This window comes from Mustela lutreola, chromosome 1 (assembly GCF_030435805.1).
Source record: "Mustela lutreola isolate mMusLut2 chromosome 1, mMusLut2.pri, whole genome shotgun sequence".
Classification (NCBI taxonomy): Eukaryota; Metazoa; Chordata; class Mammalia; order Carnivora; family Mustelidae; genus Mustela; species Mustela lutreola.
In genome coordinates this window covers 131,730,847-131,751,231 of record NC_081290.1, presented here as the reverse complement: position 1 = coordinate 131,751,231, position 20,385 = coordinate 131,730,847, and the positions used below count along the sequence as shown (strand labels likewise).

General features: G+C 33.8%; 1 protein-coding gene across 2 annotated transcripts in view; it reads left to right on the top strand.

The window, feature by feature from the left end:
* Window positions 1–3,038, top strand: part of FSTL5 (follistatin like 5) — a 763,963-nt gene extending 760,925 nt beyond the window's left edge. For both annotated transcript variants that reach the window (XM_059174403.1, XM_059174392.1), the window contains exon 16: window positions 492–3,038. In XM_059174403.1, coding sequence (XP_059030386.1) covers window positions 492–1,194 — 703 coding nt within the window. In that variant the 3' untranslated portion in view covers window positions 1,195–3,038. The remainder of the gene's footprint in view (window positions 1–491) is intronic.
* Window positions 3,039–20,385: the final 17,347 nt, after the last annotated feature.

Here is a 20,385-nt window from a genome sequence, read left to right as displayed (position 1 = left end):
GAAAGATGTGGATAATTGTCTAAGTAATAATGAGTGTCAGACTTTTCAGATGGTCTTTGGACAAAATAAGAAGTAAATGAAGCGAGTATAATAGATATATATTCAAGTCTTTTATTGTTGAATTTAATAGCAGTAAACCAGTCTTATTCAATATCAGAAGGATTAGAGACTCACAAAATAATGTTTACCTTTTTATGTATGGTAAAAGTAAAATCTGTTGTTCCAATTAACTTGATATATTGCTTTTAATTATTTTGTTTTCTACACCATGAGTTACAATTGTTTGGCTATAATGAAAAAATGACCTAGAGAAAGGAGGTGAAAGGAACACAATTTAAAGTTTAATTCTAACACGATGGTGACACAAATTGCTGCATAGCCTGACAATTAATGCCTAGACTAGTGATGACCCTTTCTACCTGCCCACATTGCATATTTATACGGGAACCACTCTGTAGTTTTCTGTCTAACTTTGGTTTTCGTCTTTTCAGGTTTGGATTTATTCTTCATAAAGATGAAGCTGCACTACAAAAAATTGATCTTGAAACCATGTCATACATCAAGACAATTAACTTGATGGACTATAAGTGCATTCCTCAGTCATTGGCGTATACACATTTGGGAGGATACTACTTTATTGGCTGCAAACCTGACAGCACTGGGGCAATACCACCACAGCTTATGGTGGATGGTGTAACGGACTCAGTCATTGGATTCAATAGTGATGTGACAGGCACTCCCTATGTCTCTCCAGATGGGCACTATCTTGTCAGCATTAATGATGTGAAAGGTCTTGTAAGGGTCCAGTACATTACCATCAGAGGAGAAATACAAGAGGCTTTTGATATTCACACAAATCTGCACATATCTGATCTGGCATTTCAGCCATCCTTTACTGAAGCCCACCAATACAACATTTATGGTAGTTCAAGCACACAGACTGATGTGCTCTTTGTTGAGCTCTCCTCTGGGAAGGTTAAGATGATAAAGAGTCTTAAGGAACCACTCAAGGCAGAAGAATGGCCTTGGAACCAGAAGAACAGGCAAATCCAGGACAGTGGCTTATTTGGTCAATACCTGATGACACCTTCCAAGGACTCTCTTTTTATACTAGATGGACGACTCAATAAGTTAAACTGTGAGATTACTGAAGTTGAGAAAGGAAATACAGTCATTTGGGTTGGAGATGCCTAGGAGCCCTGTTAGATAACTATTGAATAAAGAGTTTTCCAGTGCATTGCACTTAATCCATTGTTTAAATTTATAGCTTAACTTTACAAGATGATACCCTAGTCAAGCATAAGTTACTTGGTTGGCCAAATAAAATAGATTTTTTTTTTTTCAAAGATACACACAATTAGTACTATTGGTTGATTAGAAATACTTAAAACACATTAAGAACTACATTAATCACAGGAATCAAATCTACAATAACATTTTAAGCTAATAAAATAGAAATTTAAATACATAAAAATAACTGCAGGGAATTTCAGATGACTTTAAGCACTATTTCATTTTGGGGGTGGCTTATCTCTTATTCTTTCCTTTGTCTTTTGGTATGCTTAAAACTAGAAATAAAAAGGTATTGTGGAACCTTAAAATTCTTACTTCAAAATATTCTGTCCCATCCACTGTTTATAATCTTTTGTGCCTTGAAGGGAATGTCACAAGAGGAAAAGATAGGTTAAATGCTGCATTCCGAACACCCCCATAACTATAAATCTTTTGTCATTAAAAGAGAAAAGTTTAACATTTATTGCACTAAATCCTGTCTTTGACACTATTTTAAACCTCAGCAAAATATCATTTGAAGGCATAAGTTGGCCTTAGGTTGTATACAGGTAACAAACTCTATTTGATACTTAACTGTATGGTCTGCAGCATGCTATGGAAAATGGGGAGGAAGGGAGGAAAAATAATTCTGGAAAAATGTTTGCAATGTATTCTCTACTCATTTTGCTTTTAATCATTGGAGTACACTGTATTTTAATGCAAGTTTGTCTCAGATGTCAACTGCTTACAAATGTTTATTATTAGCAGAATATGTTTCTTTCTTTTAGTCTAGTCCAGTGTTGAAACAGCAGGAACTTTCAGTTTTAAAAAAGAAGTATCATTTGTGTCTGCTGAAAGTAAACCACATATAGGGAAATTAACACCAGGGAGAAAATACTAGCTAGAGAATTGATAAGTATTAGTGGTTTAGGAGAATTAGTAGTGGAAATTGAGAGTAAGGGATAACTCCACAGTGGTGAGTAAAGAGATAATTTACTCTTGCATTGGCAATTTAAACATAACACATGAAGGAACTTCATTTCTTAAGAATCTTCCTAAATGAGTTCTGCTCAACTCCTGAATAATCCTTAAATGACCCTCTCATTAACTGTGCATATAGATTGAAACCTAACTAATTCTCTTATTTGAGACACTATATAGAAATAAAAATGATTGCTTCTTCTTCTTTTTTTTTTTTTTTTTTGAAGGGCAAATAAAAGGCTAGCAGAGCTGAATTAAAACTAGAGAGTTGGTTTATTGAAATAAGCAGATAATTATCTTGGCTTAAAGTAATAGCTTACATGTTTGGAGAATCTTTTTACTTTTTTTTTTTTTTTAATTGTTGCTAAAAATGCTAATGGGTTGTTGAAATGACCTCCGTTTACTGAAGGTAATCCAATAAGGTCTTTTTTAAATACAAATTTTACTCAAATTTAAATTGTATAAAACTGCTTAGAAACCTGAAATTTTATAGTGTGTGTAATATCTTATGTATATATAGCATCCTGAGCTGTGTGATACAGTAGATTTCTTCTTAGCTTAAGAAAACATTATGAGAGGTAGATTTAATAAACTACCAGCTTATGTTTCTACTTACCTGCTTTCCTTTTTAGCAATTTTCTCCCTTGTGAACATGAACCATATAAAGTGTCTAATGATTTAATATAAGTCCATCTCATACATTCTTCTTTGGTAGCTTATACCATGTGGATGCTCTGTCTGTAGACATTGCTTGATAAAAAGAGAATAAACCTCTTAAATTTTAACCCTTGAGAGTCCAATGTTTTAATGTGCATATCGATATTTTGTTTTGTTTCCCAGTGCTTCCAACATAGTCTGGTGTTCTGCATTATTTTTAAAGTTGATTTGATGGGGTAGAGGGCAAGTAAAGTGAGATCAATCAAGGAAAGGCGTTTGTTTTGTCTTTTTATATAAAATATAAATTGTGTTGCAAATAATGATCTCATCAAAAATGTAAGTATGTGTAAAAACTGAAGAAAAAACCAGGATAGGGGCATCTGGTTGGCTCAGTTGGTTGAGGATCTGACCAGCTCAGGTCATGATCTCAGGGCCCTGGGTTTGAGCCCAGCATAGGGCTCCATATCCACGGGGAGTCTTCTCTCTCTCTCCCTCTGCCCCTTTCTCTTCCTCTCCCTTACTTGTACTCTTTCTTTCTCTCTCTCTGTCTTAAATAAATAAAATCTTAAAAAAAAAAAAAAAAGGAAAAACCAGGATAAAATTATGAGGTGACTGCAAACAAACAAACAAAAACAAAACTCTAACATCAAATAGTAGATTTGTAATAAGCAGGGGCAAAGTGAAGCAATAGCGATTCAGGGCATGGGAATGAGAAAGGTGGGAAATCGAGAATGAAAATAGATGTGAGAGTCCTTGAGGGAGAACTTCGACCTTGACCAAGAAGAAATAAAAGTTTTATGTAAAGGAGGTGATATAGATAAGGCAAGAAAATAGGTTATGATATGATTATGGAGGGAAGGAGGTGAAGAATGCAAAAAGTAAATAAATAAATAAATAGATAGATAGATAGATAGATAGATAAAAAAAGGATTTGGATATAATCGAGGTAATAAGGACTCAGTGATTTTTAAAAAGAGAAATGGCAGTGGAAACAACACTTTTAAAGTGTATTATTTTGAAATAGAACTGAATAAGTATTAGACATAATAAAAAGAGACAAACATGAGCAGTCTCATATATGACATCATTGATAAACACAGGAAAGAGAAACAGATTGGGGTCAGAGAATAAGGATTTTAGATAATATTTTAAGTGAAAATATTAGACAATGAAATATATTCCCAAAGAAGTGCCATCACGCATAACAAACCAACTGTATTGTCTAATTATATCTATGAAAAGTTGAAACACTTTAAAAAATGCAATGTAGATCTTATCACCTTTCAGATCCTCACCCAAAAATTCTTCACAGGGTTTTCTTTTGAGAAAGAAGTTAGTTTGCCTGGATTTTACATTTGTTAATGAAGATTTTCTAGGATGAAACAGTATGTTTAGTCATATCTGACAATTTATCATATTATGTAAATTTTAAAGTGAGAAAAATTTTAAGAATACTGCTATGATCGAAATCAATACAAGATGAAAATGGACGACCCAACATTACAACCTTAAAAAGTCACCAGGGTTACTTCTAATATCACTTGTTCATATATCTACCATTTATGTGTTCCTGTATGAATGGAAATAGAGAACAAAAGCAGCACCTTATCAAAAGCCTATCTTTACTTTCTTTCCAAAAACACACTAATATCATTTACCTCTCCTGGGAAATTTCATAATGGAAATGTATTCTGAAAGTCATTCTATAAAAGTTCTTGTCTGTATTCTTAAGTTGTGGTAACTTTTCCCATCTTCACAGAATACTAAATCTTAACCAGACCATATGAGCATATTCTTTATTTGTTTGTTTGCATTTAATAAATTACCTAGTCCTATTAGTAATTGGAAAAACACTTAGCTTTTTAGTAATATTCATCAGCAAAATATACGTGTCCCTGTGGTATTTAATGAGTACACTATAGCTATTTTACAGTGATTTACAGCTACACTTGATGAATTAGAAAAGTTTTAATTGTTCTTTTTTACTTAAGTTTAGTAATGATAAAATTCTCAATGTTTGGAGATTCATGTTTAGGTACATAATTAAATTTTGTACGTAGTATCATTTGGCTGAAATTGAGAAAGGACATACTAAAACACAAAATATATTCTGTTTTAGTGTTTGATTAATGTTTTGAAGACTGTCTGCAAATGCACATTTAACCACTTAGAATCCAGATTGTTTTAGTGTCAAAAGAATATACTATTACTTCCATTAAAAATGTCTGTTGTTCATGTGTATACCTACTACCTAATGGTGCAATTTTTATACTTCCATTTTTCATTTCCAAAGAAAATCACAATGTTTTTTTAAACCTGGATCTAAATACTTGTTCAGTGCTATGAGGTTCAAGTGAAAAGTCTCATGATAATCAGGATAGGGACTCAACATACATGAAATTATGTAACTTTTTGAAATTATCACTGAATTACTTTAGTGTGCTTCAGCTTACCCACCTACTTTCAAATCAGTTTTGCTCAGTTCTTTATTATGGTCAGAACTATTAGCAAGGAGTAGCATAGCATTCAACATTTGAGCTTGTAAATAAAATATTATTCATGACTTTCTCTAGAACAATAAACATCCTTTGGATACATTAATTTTTCTTGAAGGAAATATAAATTGAGCAAAAATAAATATACAGATATAAAGTATTATATTAACATATAGCATATTAATTTTGCATAATTAAAAAAATTGTTGACAAAAATATATGATTTCATTTTGTTTATTTTGGTGCAACTATTCCATATGCCATGCAGTTTTACAAGCTGCAGCAATTAGACACCTCACTGGATGTGTGTGTGTGTGTGTGTGTGTGTGTGTGTGTGTTCATTAAGACTATGAAAAACTGGAAGCATATCTGGAAATATTAGAGAATTAAATTTAAATATCCAGACATATCCCATTAGTATTGTAGAATGTCTGTTAGATCTAGAATGACATGGTTGATTGTCAAAGTATTTAAAAGTATAAACTACACAGAAGTAAGGAATATCAAAGAAACAAAATAATAATGAGACTTGATTCTGGAGATTCTATTAGATCAAGTAAATTAAGAATATATATATATAGGATTTGAATAATGTAATATTAATATTTAACAAATGAATCTGTGTGTATACACCCTCACACACACATACACACATATATATACATTTATATACAAATATATACATCACGTCCTTGATTTTTTGAAACTACTAGTACATTATAAAATCAATTAAAAGCATACATTTAATAAAGAAAATATTTTTCATTCTTTTTTATGGTCAAGTAATATTCCATTGTGTGTGTGTGTGTGTGTGTGTGTGTGTGTACACACACCACTTCTTCTTTATCCATTCTTCAGTTGATGGACACTTGGACTGTTTTCATAATTTGGCTACTATAGATAATGCTAACCAGAAACAGCAAGGTGTATGTAACTCTTTGAATTAATATATGAATTAATATTTTTGTGTTCTTTGGGTGACTATCTAATGGTACAATTGCTGGATTATAGGGTAGTTCTATTTTTCACTTTATGAGGAAACTTCATAATACTCTTTGCAAGAGTAGCTGCACCAGTTTGCATTCCCACCAACAACACAAAAGGATTCCCCTTTCTCCACATCCTCATCAACACCTTGTTGTTTCTTGTGTTGTTAATTTGAGCTATTCTGACAGACATGAGGTGATACCTCATTGCAGTTTTGATTTGTATTTTCCTAATGATCACTAATGTTGAACATCTTTTCACTTGTCTGTTAGCCATCTGTATGTCTTCTTTTGAAAATGGCTATTTGTGTCTTCTGCCCATTATTTAATTGGATAAGCTAGAGAGTATTATACTAAGTAAAATAAGTCAGTCAGAGACAAATACCACATGATGTCATTCAGGTGTTGAATTTAAGAAACATAAAAAGAGTAAAGGGAAAAGAGAGAGAGAAAGAAACCAAGGCATTGACTCTTAATGATAGAGAACAAACTGGTGGTTACCAGAGGGGAAGTAGGTAGGGGATGAGTTAAAGGGTAGTGATTAAGGAGTGCACTTGTAATGAGCACTAGGTGAGGTACTATATTGTACACCTGAAATTAGTATGACACTGTATGTTAACTAACTTGAATTTAAATAAAAACTTGAAAAAAAAAAAGAAAATAGTGCAGAAAACATCCTCAATCCATTTGGAAAAAACTGAGAAATAGCCAAATTTTGCCATCACTTAAGAGGTTATAAGTATCTAAATAAATAAGGATAGACATTTTACAAGTATTCAAAAACAACACTAAAGAAAAAATCAAATTGAGATACATACAATCTGGATTCTCTATATAATAATAAAAATGAAAACAATATACTTCAAAAATAATGTGAAGATTTTGATATTGCTTAAAAAGTACAAATAGGCAAAGAAAGTCATTGCCACTCTAATAAAAGGAAAAGTTGGACAAGTCAACAATATTATAATTTCACCTAAACATCTAGATTATAGATCTAGAGTTGCAAGTTCACCAAGTTATCTAATATCCAATGAGGAACAAAGAACTACCTAGCTCTTGACATGCACAGGATAAAGAGGTGGCCACCATAAAAGTAGAAATAGTTGCTCCCTACTCTTCGAGTGACACTCTAGCTTTATGAGCAAGGCAATGGATGGAAGATGGTAGCCTCTGTTCCTCTAAACTGACTTCTCCAGTCCTGGAACTTTCTTAAAATTGTCTACATGGAACTTCATGATGTAACATCCAGTTAGCTCTCTGATCAATTGATCACCCCCTTAGAACTTTCTCCCACAATCATTCATCTGCAGTCATATAGCTCCCTTTCTTTTCTTTTGAAAGACTACTCCTGACATGGCAGTTTATAGATGTTGTTTCTTCCATCTATGATATACGGTCTCCAGATATTCTCCTGAATTGTTTATTTACTTTCTTCAGATAGATGTTTACTAGTGAGATTTGCTGACTCTCCTATTTAAAATTTGAAATCATCCTCCAAAATATGCTCATCTACCTTTGTTGATATGCATTTTCATTATGTATTAGTACCTAACATGCTATAAAATTTATTGTGTATTTATTTATTATCTGTATAACCCCATTCAACACATACACATAATACAACCAAATGAGAGCAAGGACTTTGTCTGTCTTGTTTAAATCATATCCAGAAAAGGGCTTGGAATGTGGTAGGTATGTATTAGGCAGCCAATAAACATATGTGAGACAATTGAATTGTTGTTTTAATTGAACTCAAAATATTTTTGGTCTCTATAGAATATGTGTTTAACTTTTTGAGAATCTCAAATCATTATGTTAAAATGCATGCCTTGAATGTTATTAAACTGGGATAATTAACTGTAGCAACATTCAGGCAGGTGTTTTATATTTAATATTCTTTAATTCTCTAAAGTATTAGAGCTAATAGATATATAATGAACATTTGGATAGATGATGTATTTTAAACATTTGCCATCTCAAATGTAATTGCTTATGTAAACATGATGTTTGTTATGTTAAAGATTAGTCCCTTTCAGGTATTATTAAACTCTAAATTAATATATATCATCTTTTAGTTATTTATAGAGGCAGATTGTTCTTTATATATTAACCTTGCCACAAGAGGCATGCTTACATAAAGGATTCTGCATCTATGGTATCTAAAAGAAATATCAGTGTATTTGTGGATGATTATATTTCTGTTTCAGGATTAATTTATGGGATGTCTGGATGGCTCAGTCGTTTAAGTGTCTGCATTCATCTTAGGACATGATCTCAAGGTCCTGGGATCGAGCCGCATGTGGGTTCTCTTCTCAGTGGGAAGTCTGCCTCACTTAGCATAACACAATCCATCTATGGATGTCTGTGTGTCTCCCTCTCTCTCTATTTCTCAAATAAATAAAATCTTAAAAAAATACTAACTTATAAAATCAAAAGTATACCACTCCTTGTTGAAAGCAAATTCAATTTTATTTAAATTTTATTGTTTGATGAATTTATACTTTCTGTAATATCCAACCTGATACAACTTGCCTCTAATTGCACTTACTCATGTGTTGTGCATAAAACTAATATTTCCTTCCATTGTTAGCTCAATGTTTATTTTTGCTAATATTATTAGTTATGATTAATTGAACTGAGTATTACCATCCAGAAAGATCATACTAATTAAAGGAAATTATAATTAAAAATAAGTAAATGTACATATTATATTTGAAATGCTAAACTATGTTATTTATAAATTGTATTTTTGAATTCTCTTAGACTATTCTCAGACAGAATTAAAGAGAATTTAGGACAAAGAAATGAAACCATTATTATATTATATTATATTATATTATATTTATCTAAATTATATTTGTTTTTATTATATTTATTTAAATGTAATATTTATCTAAATATAATATTATTATAAATTAGTTAACCTTTTAAAACCAAGCCAAGATGTTTAATAGTCTGAGTCTAAAAGAAATTCATATACTTCAGAGGATTATGGAAGATGCATATATTCATATATTCAGTAAGGTATGAGGGAAAGTCAGCTACAGACCTAAGGTAAACAAATTTTATTTCAGAAGTTAATAATCTTATATTATAAAAGTTTTTAAAATAGCATTACTAGTAATGGTGTAAGATATTAAATTGATTCATAAAAGGTCCAGGTTACAATATAAAATGTACTGCCATGTTGTTTGTATTAAGCCTGTAATCACAGAGGTACTGGAGAAGAGTCTTTTTATCAGAAAAAAATTATTTAAATTAAAAGTAGTTTCTTGTTTACTACTGGCTGAGACTAAACACTTGACCCTGTGGGACGAAGTTACTATATGACTTAAATTGTGCATTATGAAATTGATATTACTTAACATGTTGAACCAAAAACTGGATATTCATATTACCCCACTCATAGGGCAGAAAAATCTATGTGAGTCTAGGCAAATTGAAAACCCTGGTTTTGCTTGACTTTGTCTGAACTTACTTGCAAGTTAGAGTTTCAGGAAAATTGAGGGAATTCAAAAAGACCAAAAACTACAATACCAGCCTAGTGTCAACCCGGGAAAATTGAGTCACTGTTCTCACTCCCAATTCCAGAGCAGTAACCAGATATTTTGCACAGGAGAAGCAGGCCATAAGAATAGATAATTCCAAAATTATCCTCAGAAGAACTGACAATTTTGGAAAGAGAATGTGATGAATTGAGCTTGGAGACCTCTCTTACAAACAAAAATTTGGATGATAAGCAACTAAGTGGAGCTAAGGTACATTGTATGCCAGCTAATTTATGAGAAAGAAGTAGAGTTTCCTGAAAAAATTAAATCAAAAGTACAATATGATCCAGCAATTCCACTTCTGGATATTAATCAAAGAAAATGAAATCACCGTCTCAAAGAGATTGTTCACTGCAGCATTATTTACAGCAGACAAGGTATGGAAAATACTTAAATGTCCATTAGTGGATGAATAGATGAAGAAACTCTGATACACACACACAATGGAATAATAGGAATATTACTGGATCACAAAAAAGGAGGAAATACTGTTATTTGTAACAACGTGGATGGATTGTGTTATGCTAAGTGAAATAAATCAGAGAAAAACCCTATGTGATTTCACATTTATGTAGAATCCAAAAAAAAAGCTGAACTCATAGAACCAGAATATATAGTTAATGCCAGGGACTTGAGGTGGAGGAATGGGGGAAAATGGGGAGATGTTGATCAAAGAATACAAACTTCTAGTTATGAGTGAATAAATTCCAGGTTCTAATGTACAGTAAGGTGACTATAGTTAATAATCCTGTATTGTATACCTGAACATCCTATGAGAGTAGATCTTAAATGTTCCCACCATAACAGCAACAACAAAAAATCATAATTATAAAAGGTGTGGGGTATGCTAACTAATCATATGGTAATAAGTATTTTATACACCTTAAACTTACACAATGTATTATGTCAATTATATCTCAATAAAGTCACAACAACAAACAAACAAGATATAAACATGACCAGTAAGCCCATGAAAATCTACTGACTATCATCAGCTACCAGAGAAATACCATTAAAAACCATAATAAGATTCCAGTTCACACCAGCTAGAATATTAAAAAAAAAAAAAAAAGAAAAGGACACTTGTCAGGGTAGACTTGAAGAAATTAGAATGGATTTATACTGCTGGTGGGAATAGAAGATGTTATAGACACTTGGGAAAACAGGCTGAAAATCAAGTGTTTTACTGATGTATTGATCACAGAATTACCAAATGACTCAAAGATTCCACTTCTAGAGTTATAGCCAAGTAACTTAAAACATAGGTCCACACAAAATCATATACATGATTGTCCATTGCAGTATTATTCTAACCAGAAGTGGAAACACTTAAATGTTTCGCACCTGTTGAATGGATAATTTTCATAGTGTATATTCCGAGTAAGTAAATATCATGCATAAAAGAATGAATATTGCTACATGCTTTAACATGGATTAATTTTGAAAGCATTATGCAAATGCTTAATGGTCATGAAGACCATATCTTGAATAATTCCAATCATGTGAAATTTCCAAAATGCAAATCTATAGAGATAGAAAAACTCATTAGTGGTTGGCATGGTGGGGAGTTGGAGGGACTTAGAAGGAACGACTTTTAATGGCCATTGACTTTTTTTGGGGTGATAAAAACATTCTGCAGTTAATTATAATGGTAATTGCACAACTCTATGATATACTAAAACTATTGATTTATACACTTAAATGACTGAATTTATGGCATTTGAAATATATCTCACCAAAGCTATTACATTAAAAAAATCAAAATATGATGGAAATGGAAGGAGAAATATTCACAAAACAAGATTTCTTGGGAGAAAATTCCAAGAAATTTACCAAAAAGTTTCCAGAACTGATAAATGAAATCAGTATGGTCATGGAATACAAGATCAATACACACAAGTCAATTGCATTTTTATGCATTTACAGTGAACAACTGGAGACTGAAATTAAAGATGCAATACCATGTACAACTGCTCCAGAGAAAATGAAATATTAGGTATAAATCTAAAAACGCATGTATAGGACCTAGAAGATGAAAATAAAATATTGAAGAAAAGAGTCAAAGAAGTTATAAATACTAGAAGAGGCATATTACTTTTATTGATTGGAAGATACGCCATAGAAAAGATGTCAATTCTCCTTAATTGATTACAGATTTAACACGGTTATCAAACTCTCAGTAATTTTTGGTAGAGATAAACTTATTCTAAAGTTTTTATAAAAATTCCTTAAGACATAAAAATTTAAAAAAATTGAGAGGAACCATTCTTGCTAGTATGAAGGCTTACTCTATATTTGGAATAATTAAAAGAATGTGGAACGTTTGGAGGGAATGACAGAGATAAATGTAATAGAATACAGAAACTAGAATTAATTTTTGACATAGGGACAAAACAATTTAATTTAGGAGGGTAATCTTTTCAACAAGTTGTGCTAGAGCACCTGGACAGCTATTGGCAAAAATGAATCTCTGACACTTTATATAAAAATGGATAAATGTCGGTGCCTGAGCGGCTTGTAGCGCATGCGCGGTGATGCTTCTGGGCTCCACCGTGCCTGCTCGATGCCTCGGCCGCTGCTGCCTCAAGCCGTTGCCACAGCCACCCGGTGGCGATGGTGGGGGGGGGGGGCGGGCACCGCACGACTTTTTCGGTGCCCGAAAGTAAACACGCCATTAAGATGGAGGCTGGATGCGAGCCAGTAGGCGGAACTTAGGATTTTGTATCTATGTGGCTGCGAGTGATTGGTTGTGCAACCTTGGTATATATAGACATGTACGGGTGGGGGAGAGGGGGATCCCAACAGCTACGCAGAAATAAAGTTTGCTTCGCTGAGGTCTCCTGGTTGTTCTTGCTGGCGAGAGCGACAGATAAAGGATTACATATGAAACATAATGCTGTAAAAATTTAAAAAAATAGGACAAAGTATTTGGGGCCTAGGACTAGGAAAAATATCTCACACTTAACACCAAAATCATGATCCATAAAAGGAAGAATTGATAAACAAACCATTGAAACTTAAATTTTCTCTGTTAAAAACTCTATGATGAAAAAATAATTTACTGGGAAAAAATATTTACAAATACTAAATCTTACAAAGGGCTCATATACATATTATGTAAAGAATTCTTAAAACTCTATGTTAGTAAAACAAACAATACCATTAGAAAATGAGGAGAATCATGTGAACAGACATTTCACAGAGGGGATAAATGGATGATAAATAAGTATATGGAAAGATGTTCCATATCATTAGCCTTTACAAAAATACAAATGAAAATCACAATATTACTACATAGCCATCAGAATGGCTAAATTAAAAAATAGCAATAACCCCCAGTGCTGGTGAAGATGTGTTGATGCTGGTAATTCATACACTGCTGGCTTGAATGTAAAATGGAAGAGTAATCCAAGACAAGAGTTTGGCAGTTTCTTTTAGAACTAAAAATGTTCTTCATAAATTATCCAAGAATTGCAGTGTTCGGCCTTTATTCCAGAGATATATGTAGAAACTTGTACATAATCACACAAAAAAGAAAACTTCTTTAATGTTCTTCAATGGGTGAACAATTCAACAAACTGTGGAACTTCCATATCATGGAGTATTCCTTAGCAATAAAAAGGATCTAACTATTGATATACACAAGAACCTGAATGACCTTCAGGAAAATTATGCTGAGTGGAGAAAGGCAATCATAAAACAACATATATAATGTGATTTTGTTTATATATAAACATTTATTAAATGATATAATTATATAGATAGGGATGAATTTTGATTGTCATGGTGGGGAGTGGGATAAAATAAACTTGGCTATAACATAAGGGAATTGTGTGATGGTGTAGTTAAGTATCCTCAAGGATGGTGGTTACACTAAGCTACACATGGGTAAAATTGCATAGAGCTGCACACATATGCACATACACATACACATTACTGCTGAAATCTGTATAAACTGCACTTTGAATCAAGGTAATTTCCTGGCTTTGATATTTTACTATAGTTAAAATTGGTAGAGCCTGGATAGAGAATACACAGGACTTTACTGTGTATGTTTTTGAAATTTCCTGTGAATCTGTAATTCTTTCAAAGTTAAGTATTTTTAAAAGTTGAATTTTTAGGGGCACCTGCGTTGCTCAGTCTGTTAAGCATCTGTTTTCGGCTCAGGTCATGATCCCAGCAGAGAGCCTGCTTCTCCCTTTCCCTCTGCTGTATCCCCTGCTTCTGTGCTTTCTCTCTCTCTCTCCCTCTGTCAGATAAATAAATAAAATCTTAAATAAAAAAGTTGAATTTTTACTGAAATAGTGTACTAAATTTATATGATTGTCAATCTTTAAGGATGTAGTAAATAAACTATATTTGCTGGTTACAAAAACTTTGGTTTATAATCCAGTCCCACAAATTCTTATTTTGTGCTGTATCTGTGGGAGTAAGTGTCACTATGATGTATCACTATGTTCCTAAGGAGATAGAAACAAAAACAGGAAGTTGCTGTGCTATTTATATTATTTTTAAACCATATTTTTAAATAAAATTCTGTGTAGGAAGTCAAATATGTTAAGTAGAAGGAACTTATAGAAATATTTAATTTGATATGAGCTGTATCCATCCGCAAACATAATCTTTCCATCTATACCATCCTAAAGAACATTCTGTGCTAATGGAAAAATTCTATACTATCACTGTCCAATATATAGCCACTAGCCATCTATGGTAGGTAGTATAACTGAGGAACAAAATTTTTAATTTAATTAAATTAACTGAGGGTTTTAGAAAGGAGGGTAGTGTGGGATGGGATGGGTATTAAGGAGGGTACATATTGCATGGAGCACTGGGAGTAATAAGCAAACAATGAATCATGGAACACTACATCAAAAACCAAAGATGTACTGTTCAGTGACTAACAAGCTGTATTAAAAATAAATAAATAAATAAATAAATAAAATATTTTAAAAATTCTTTAAAATTAAAAAAAAATTAAATTTTAATGTTCAGTTTCAGCTGCATGTGACTAGTGCTTACCATATTTGATAGAACCAGCCTTTCACAATTCTAGTTTTTAAAAATATGGGGGAAACAATCCTTTTATTTATTTACTTATTTATTTTTAAGATTTTTTTTTTAAAATAACATATAATGCTTTATTTGTTTCAGGAGTGAGTCATCAGTCTTACACAATTCAGAGTGCTCACCATAGCACATATGTATATACCACAAAGCACATATCCTTTTAATGTAGTACATAGTATATATATGTTGCTTCTAATTTACAGTATTTTTCCTACTACTTATCTATGTAATCCTTATTGGGCCATAATCTCTTTGGAATTTTTTATCTATCTTTGAAATGAAAAAATTAGACCACTAAGCTCCCTTGTTTCCTTATCTATCTCACATCCTGCTTTTTCTGTTTTATTTAAAATATTGATGTCTGCCTCTATGGCCTGGTATATTATTTCCCCCAGTCTCAGTTGGCTCATATAAATAACACTTTTCAATACAAATCAGACTATAGCCCAAGGGATGAGAGTACAAGTCTCTCTCATCATATGGAAGCTGAGCTGTTAGAAGTGGTGCTTCTCTCAACCAGCTGAATCACAGAGGTGTAAATGTGCTTTCTCTCACTGAGCCACCATCTTCTGAGAGGCTGAAAGGCTGACAGGCAGTGGGTGGCAACAAGCTGTCTGACAAGACAGATTTGCAGTGCATACCTCAGGTGATACGATTATAGAAGAGAAAACATTAAAAAAAATCAAATTAGTGTCAGTGCTGTGGTTCTTTCAAGCTAGAGGAGGAATTGCCTGAAGTTACCTGTTTTACAGGAGATTTAACAAGTAACAACACCGGCAATCTTGGCTTGCAAAGATTAGGACAGGCTTTATTTGATCTGGCAGGACGTCTGCTTACTGAGAAAGTTCTTTGGGATTTAGTTCAATTAAATTAATAAATGCATGCTGCCTCTGAATCAGATTCTGTGTGTTACCAGGGAACAAAGATAAATGAGATACTATCACCATCCCTAGAAGTTTTCAATCCAGTGAGGAATAAACAAACAAATAAAATAAATATTTTGAGATTGATTTGGCAGCTTTTTAACTTTATCAGTGCAATCATTTGCGTTTGTGTTTTGCAGCACTGCTAGTTTGGGCAGCTTGCTAACAAGGTGCTAGATGAGCATGAGGTTATCATGTTTATATAATAACATAACCCTCCCCCCCAATATTTACCAAATGGTAAATATTTACTCTAGGGACAAATGGACATTGTCTATATTAGAAGCCTGACTTTTTACCAGAAGAATTCGCTGTGTCCTTAGCTACATAAACCTTCTAATTTTCAAATGCTGCTTTTTTGTGCTGCTTTGGTTTTTTGTTCATCCATATATGAAATATTTATCAAGTACCAACTATGGCTAGGTTCTGCTCTAGGTGCTAGCTGTACAGGAACAAAAAAGGCAAAGACTTTCTTCCTTCCTTCCTTCCTTCCTTCTTTCCTTTTTTCCTTCCATCCTTCCTTTTCTTTTTTCTTTTTCTTTCTTAGAGAGAGAGAGAAGTAGTGCACACCTGTGTGAGGGTGGGGAAGAGGGGCAGAAGGAGAGAGAGAATCTTAAGCAGCCTCCACATCCAGCATGAAGACTGTCATGGGGCTCTATCCCATGACCCTGAGATCATGACCAAAACCCAAATCAAAAGTCGGACACTTAACTGACTGAGACACACAGATGCCCTCTACAAAAGACAAAGACTTTTCCTGAAGGGGGTTTGTATAGTGGGGGTGAAGCAGGGAATTAGGAGGACAAAACTCTTCTCTTTGAGTTCTTGCCCCACGTCCGGTGGCTTCAATTCCTACTTCTATTTTCTATGTATTATTATATATCCCTTTCCAGATGATTCTATCATTTCTCCATTTTTTCACTGTAGCTTTCAGTGTACAAGAGTCCTGAGAAAAGCATATAAGTCAGAAACACACCTATACACAAACAAACTGACTCAGTTAAAACACAGAAGATGCATGAAGGTTCATAAAACTAACCTGGAAAATTTAATCCACAGCAACCAATGCCCTTTTTATCAAGTTTGGCACACTATCCACACTGCATCTTAGAGGCAATGGATATCTTCTAAGTACAAATGTCCTACCCTAGTTCAAGAAAGTCATTAAACAACAGTATGACTTTCCACCCTACACTGAATTTCAAAAAGTCACAGCATAAATGAGTCATTATAAATAATGTGATCAGATATGATAGATTCAAAAATTTTATGTTTAACAATTTACTTAAATAGGTTGAGTGCTAAATATAGGCCATGTGATTGCCTAACAGATTGTTAGCCACTTTCAGAGCCATTTGAGTGTGATGTGACTCTTGTTCTAACTCTATAGCTCTGAGTTCAAGAACACACTTAGACAGGGTTTTATTCACTTCAGAATCTACAGATGGCAAATGAAGAGTGTATTCAAGCCTGTAGTCAAATGGGACACAACACCTCCCTGATACTCATGAGCTATGTAGTGTGTTTCAGATCTTGCTATGTACTACAGTAGCTGTCTACCCTTGTATGTATAAGGCTGAGTTTTCATGGCCCATTTGAGCATCCTGGAGATATAATGTGCCTCTCCCTCATATTATTATTTTGCCAAACAGATGAGGATTTTTAAGTTTTAAGAACTTTATACCACTATCACTTATGAAAAATGGTACTTCTTTCTGTCACATATTCTGACTGCACCGATTTAAGTGTAGTTTAAATGATTTGCCATGGAAACCGTAAACTGCTAGAGTAAATCTCAGTGGAAAGATCCCAGGGTGATAAAGGGAGTGGAGTTTGGTAAGAACATATGATGCTTGATTGATTGGATGTATCCCCTGTGACTCAGACACTAAGATATATGATGGCAAGTAGAATTATCAGTGGATTATAATGACTTATCTCTTAGAGGTCTGCCTCATTAGATTACATTAGAATTTTTAAAAGAAGAAAAAAATATATTGCATTTCCCTAGTTATTGTTAACTGCTCCATAGAAGATTGAGATGATGGGATTTGGACAAATACCATGGAGGAGACTCCTGAGCTCTGTGGATTATGCCATTAGTTCTAAACATGGACACTAGAGGCTGGCTGTAACCTTAGACAGCTATGTGACTGTAGTGGTGAACAAGTCAAAAATGAAAGAGGAGGTTAAAAATGTCTAGTATGACATTTGTCTAGTATGTCTAGTAGACACAGCACAGACAGTGAGGTGGGAATTGTAACCAAATGTTAAAACCTTGCTGATGTATGGAATGCAAAGTAGTGAGAAATCTGAAACAGTATTGGCTCTAAGAAAGACCTTAGTGAATATGATTTCTAACAAAAGTGGTATATGTAAAATATTAGGGTATAAGAATAATGGCAAATTCTTACATAGCTCTATATAGGCACTCTATTATATGCTTTAAGTATTTTAACTGTTTTAATGCTCATGACAACTCTGTGAAGTAGGTACTATTAAAACTCACTTTACTGAGGAAAACAAAGTACAGTAAGATTAAGTAACTTGGGCAAAGTCATGCAGCTAATAAAAGGTAGAGCTAGACTATTAATCCATGGTGTTTGTCCCCAAAGTCCATGCTTTTAATCACTGGGGTAGTGGAAGCTCGGCTACATGCAGGACAATGGCATGCTGTTATTGATCATGTTCATGCTAGCTTTTCCCAGTCTTATAAAACACAGTCAGGAAGAGTTTGCATTGACTTGGGAAAATACTCAATACACTCTTAATGTGTTATCATAGCAATAGGTGAGTTCTACTTTAATGGTATTAATTCTGCATGAAGAAGTATAATCTGTCATGGCAGATCTTGATAATCACCACCTGTGCCCTAATAAATTGTATTGATGATATAATGCACATGTATTGATAATATAATGCACTGCATGTGCACTACACAATTGGGGACTGAACCTTGCTCCTCACCCATGCTTGTGAGTTCTCTGTGTGTGGGCACTAGCCAGTGTGCATTAGGACTGGCCAAGAGTCTCAACGCTCCCAGCCTGGGCTTGAAAGTCTCAGTGTGATTTATCTCTGGTTTATCACAGTCCTGGCAAAGACAGCCACTAGAAGCAGGGTCCCTGGACCAATATTGCTTGTGGTTTTAGTGGCACGCGGTGCAGGGACAAATGGGGGTGTTTTGTGACACGTGAGACAGTGGTTGAGGGTGAGCACTGCCTGTGGGAGGTTGCATGGCTCAGTGAAGTTTGAAAAGGGGAGTATGTGTGTTCTGGACCACCAAGAGGGGAGCAGACTGAGGCTTCTCTCTAAGACGGTGGTCTGGGTGCAGTTTGCTTTCCACTAAACCTCTGTAAAGCTGCAAAAAATCACCAAAGAACAAAAACCTCCAGAGAACAAAAGCCTGAAAAAACAGCTTCAACAGAGCCCAGCCCCTTAAGAGGGAGCAGGCCACTCAACCCAAGCAAGACTGACTGAAAAACAATGTGGCAGTCCCCTCCCCCCAAAATTGTTTCAGCTGAAACAATGAGAGGACAACCACCACAGGGTTCACAAAAAACTGTAAAACCCCAGTATCAGGAGAAAAGAAAACATTAAGCTCCCGGTATTGTCCTAAAACCCATATATTTCATAGATACAACTCTTATTTTTAATTTGTTCCCACTATTCTCATTCTTTTTATTTTTTTAAACCTCTTTACAATTATAAGAGGTTCAATACAACAAATTCCATAATAACCTTTTAACTTGACCTTTTTTCACACATATATATGTGTTTTTCTTTTGCTTTTCTATTTTTTAATATACATATAGGTATAAGCTTCACGATAATCCTCTTTCCCTAATCAATACTACCCCATATATAAACCAGTTTTAATCTCCCTTTATCTTTGGAAAGTTGAGTCCCTTAACAAAGATATCAAGATACACCCAGGCAGAATGAAAATAACCTTCCTCCCCACATTTAAGATTTAAAATCACCCTCCCATCTTTTTTTTTTTTTTTAATGATTTTGTTTATTTATTTGACAGAGAGAGATGACAAGTAGGCAGAGAGGCAGACAGTGAGAGAGGGGGAAGCAGGCTCTCTGCTGAGCAGAGAACCCGATGCGGGACTCGATCCCAGGACTCTGAGTTCATGACCTGAGCTGAAGGCTGTGGCTTAACCCACTGAGCCACCCAGGTGTCCCCCCTCCCATCTTTTTATTCTGTCAGTGTTTCTTTGTATTTGTTTTTGTTCTGGTATTATATAAATCTTATCCTTGGGGTTCATTTTGGACAATTCTTTTTTTTTCTTGTTATTTACTTTTGTTGGTCTTTTCATTTGTCTGTTTTTGTTTGTATATTGTATAAATCTTACCTTTGAGGCCCAATCTGGCTGGGTCTTCTCTCTCTGTCTCTCTCCCTCTTTTTTTTTTTTTCCTGTCTCTCTCTTTTTCTCTATATTTTCTT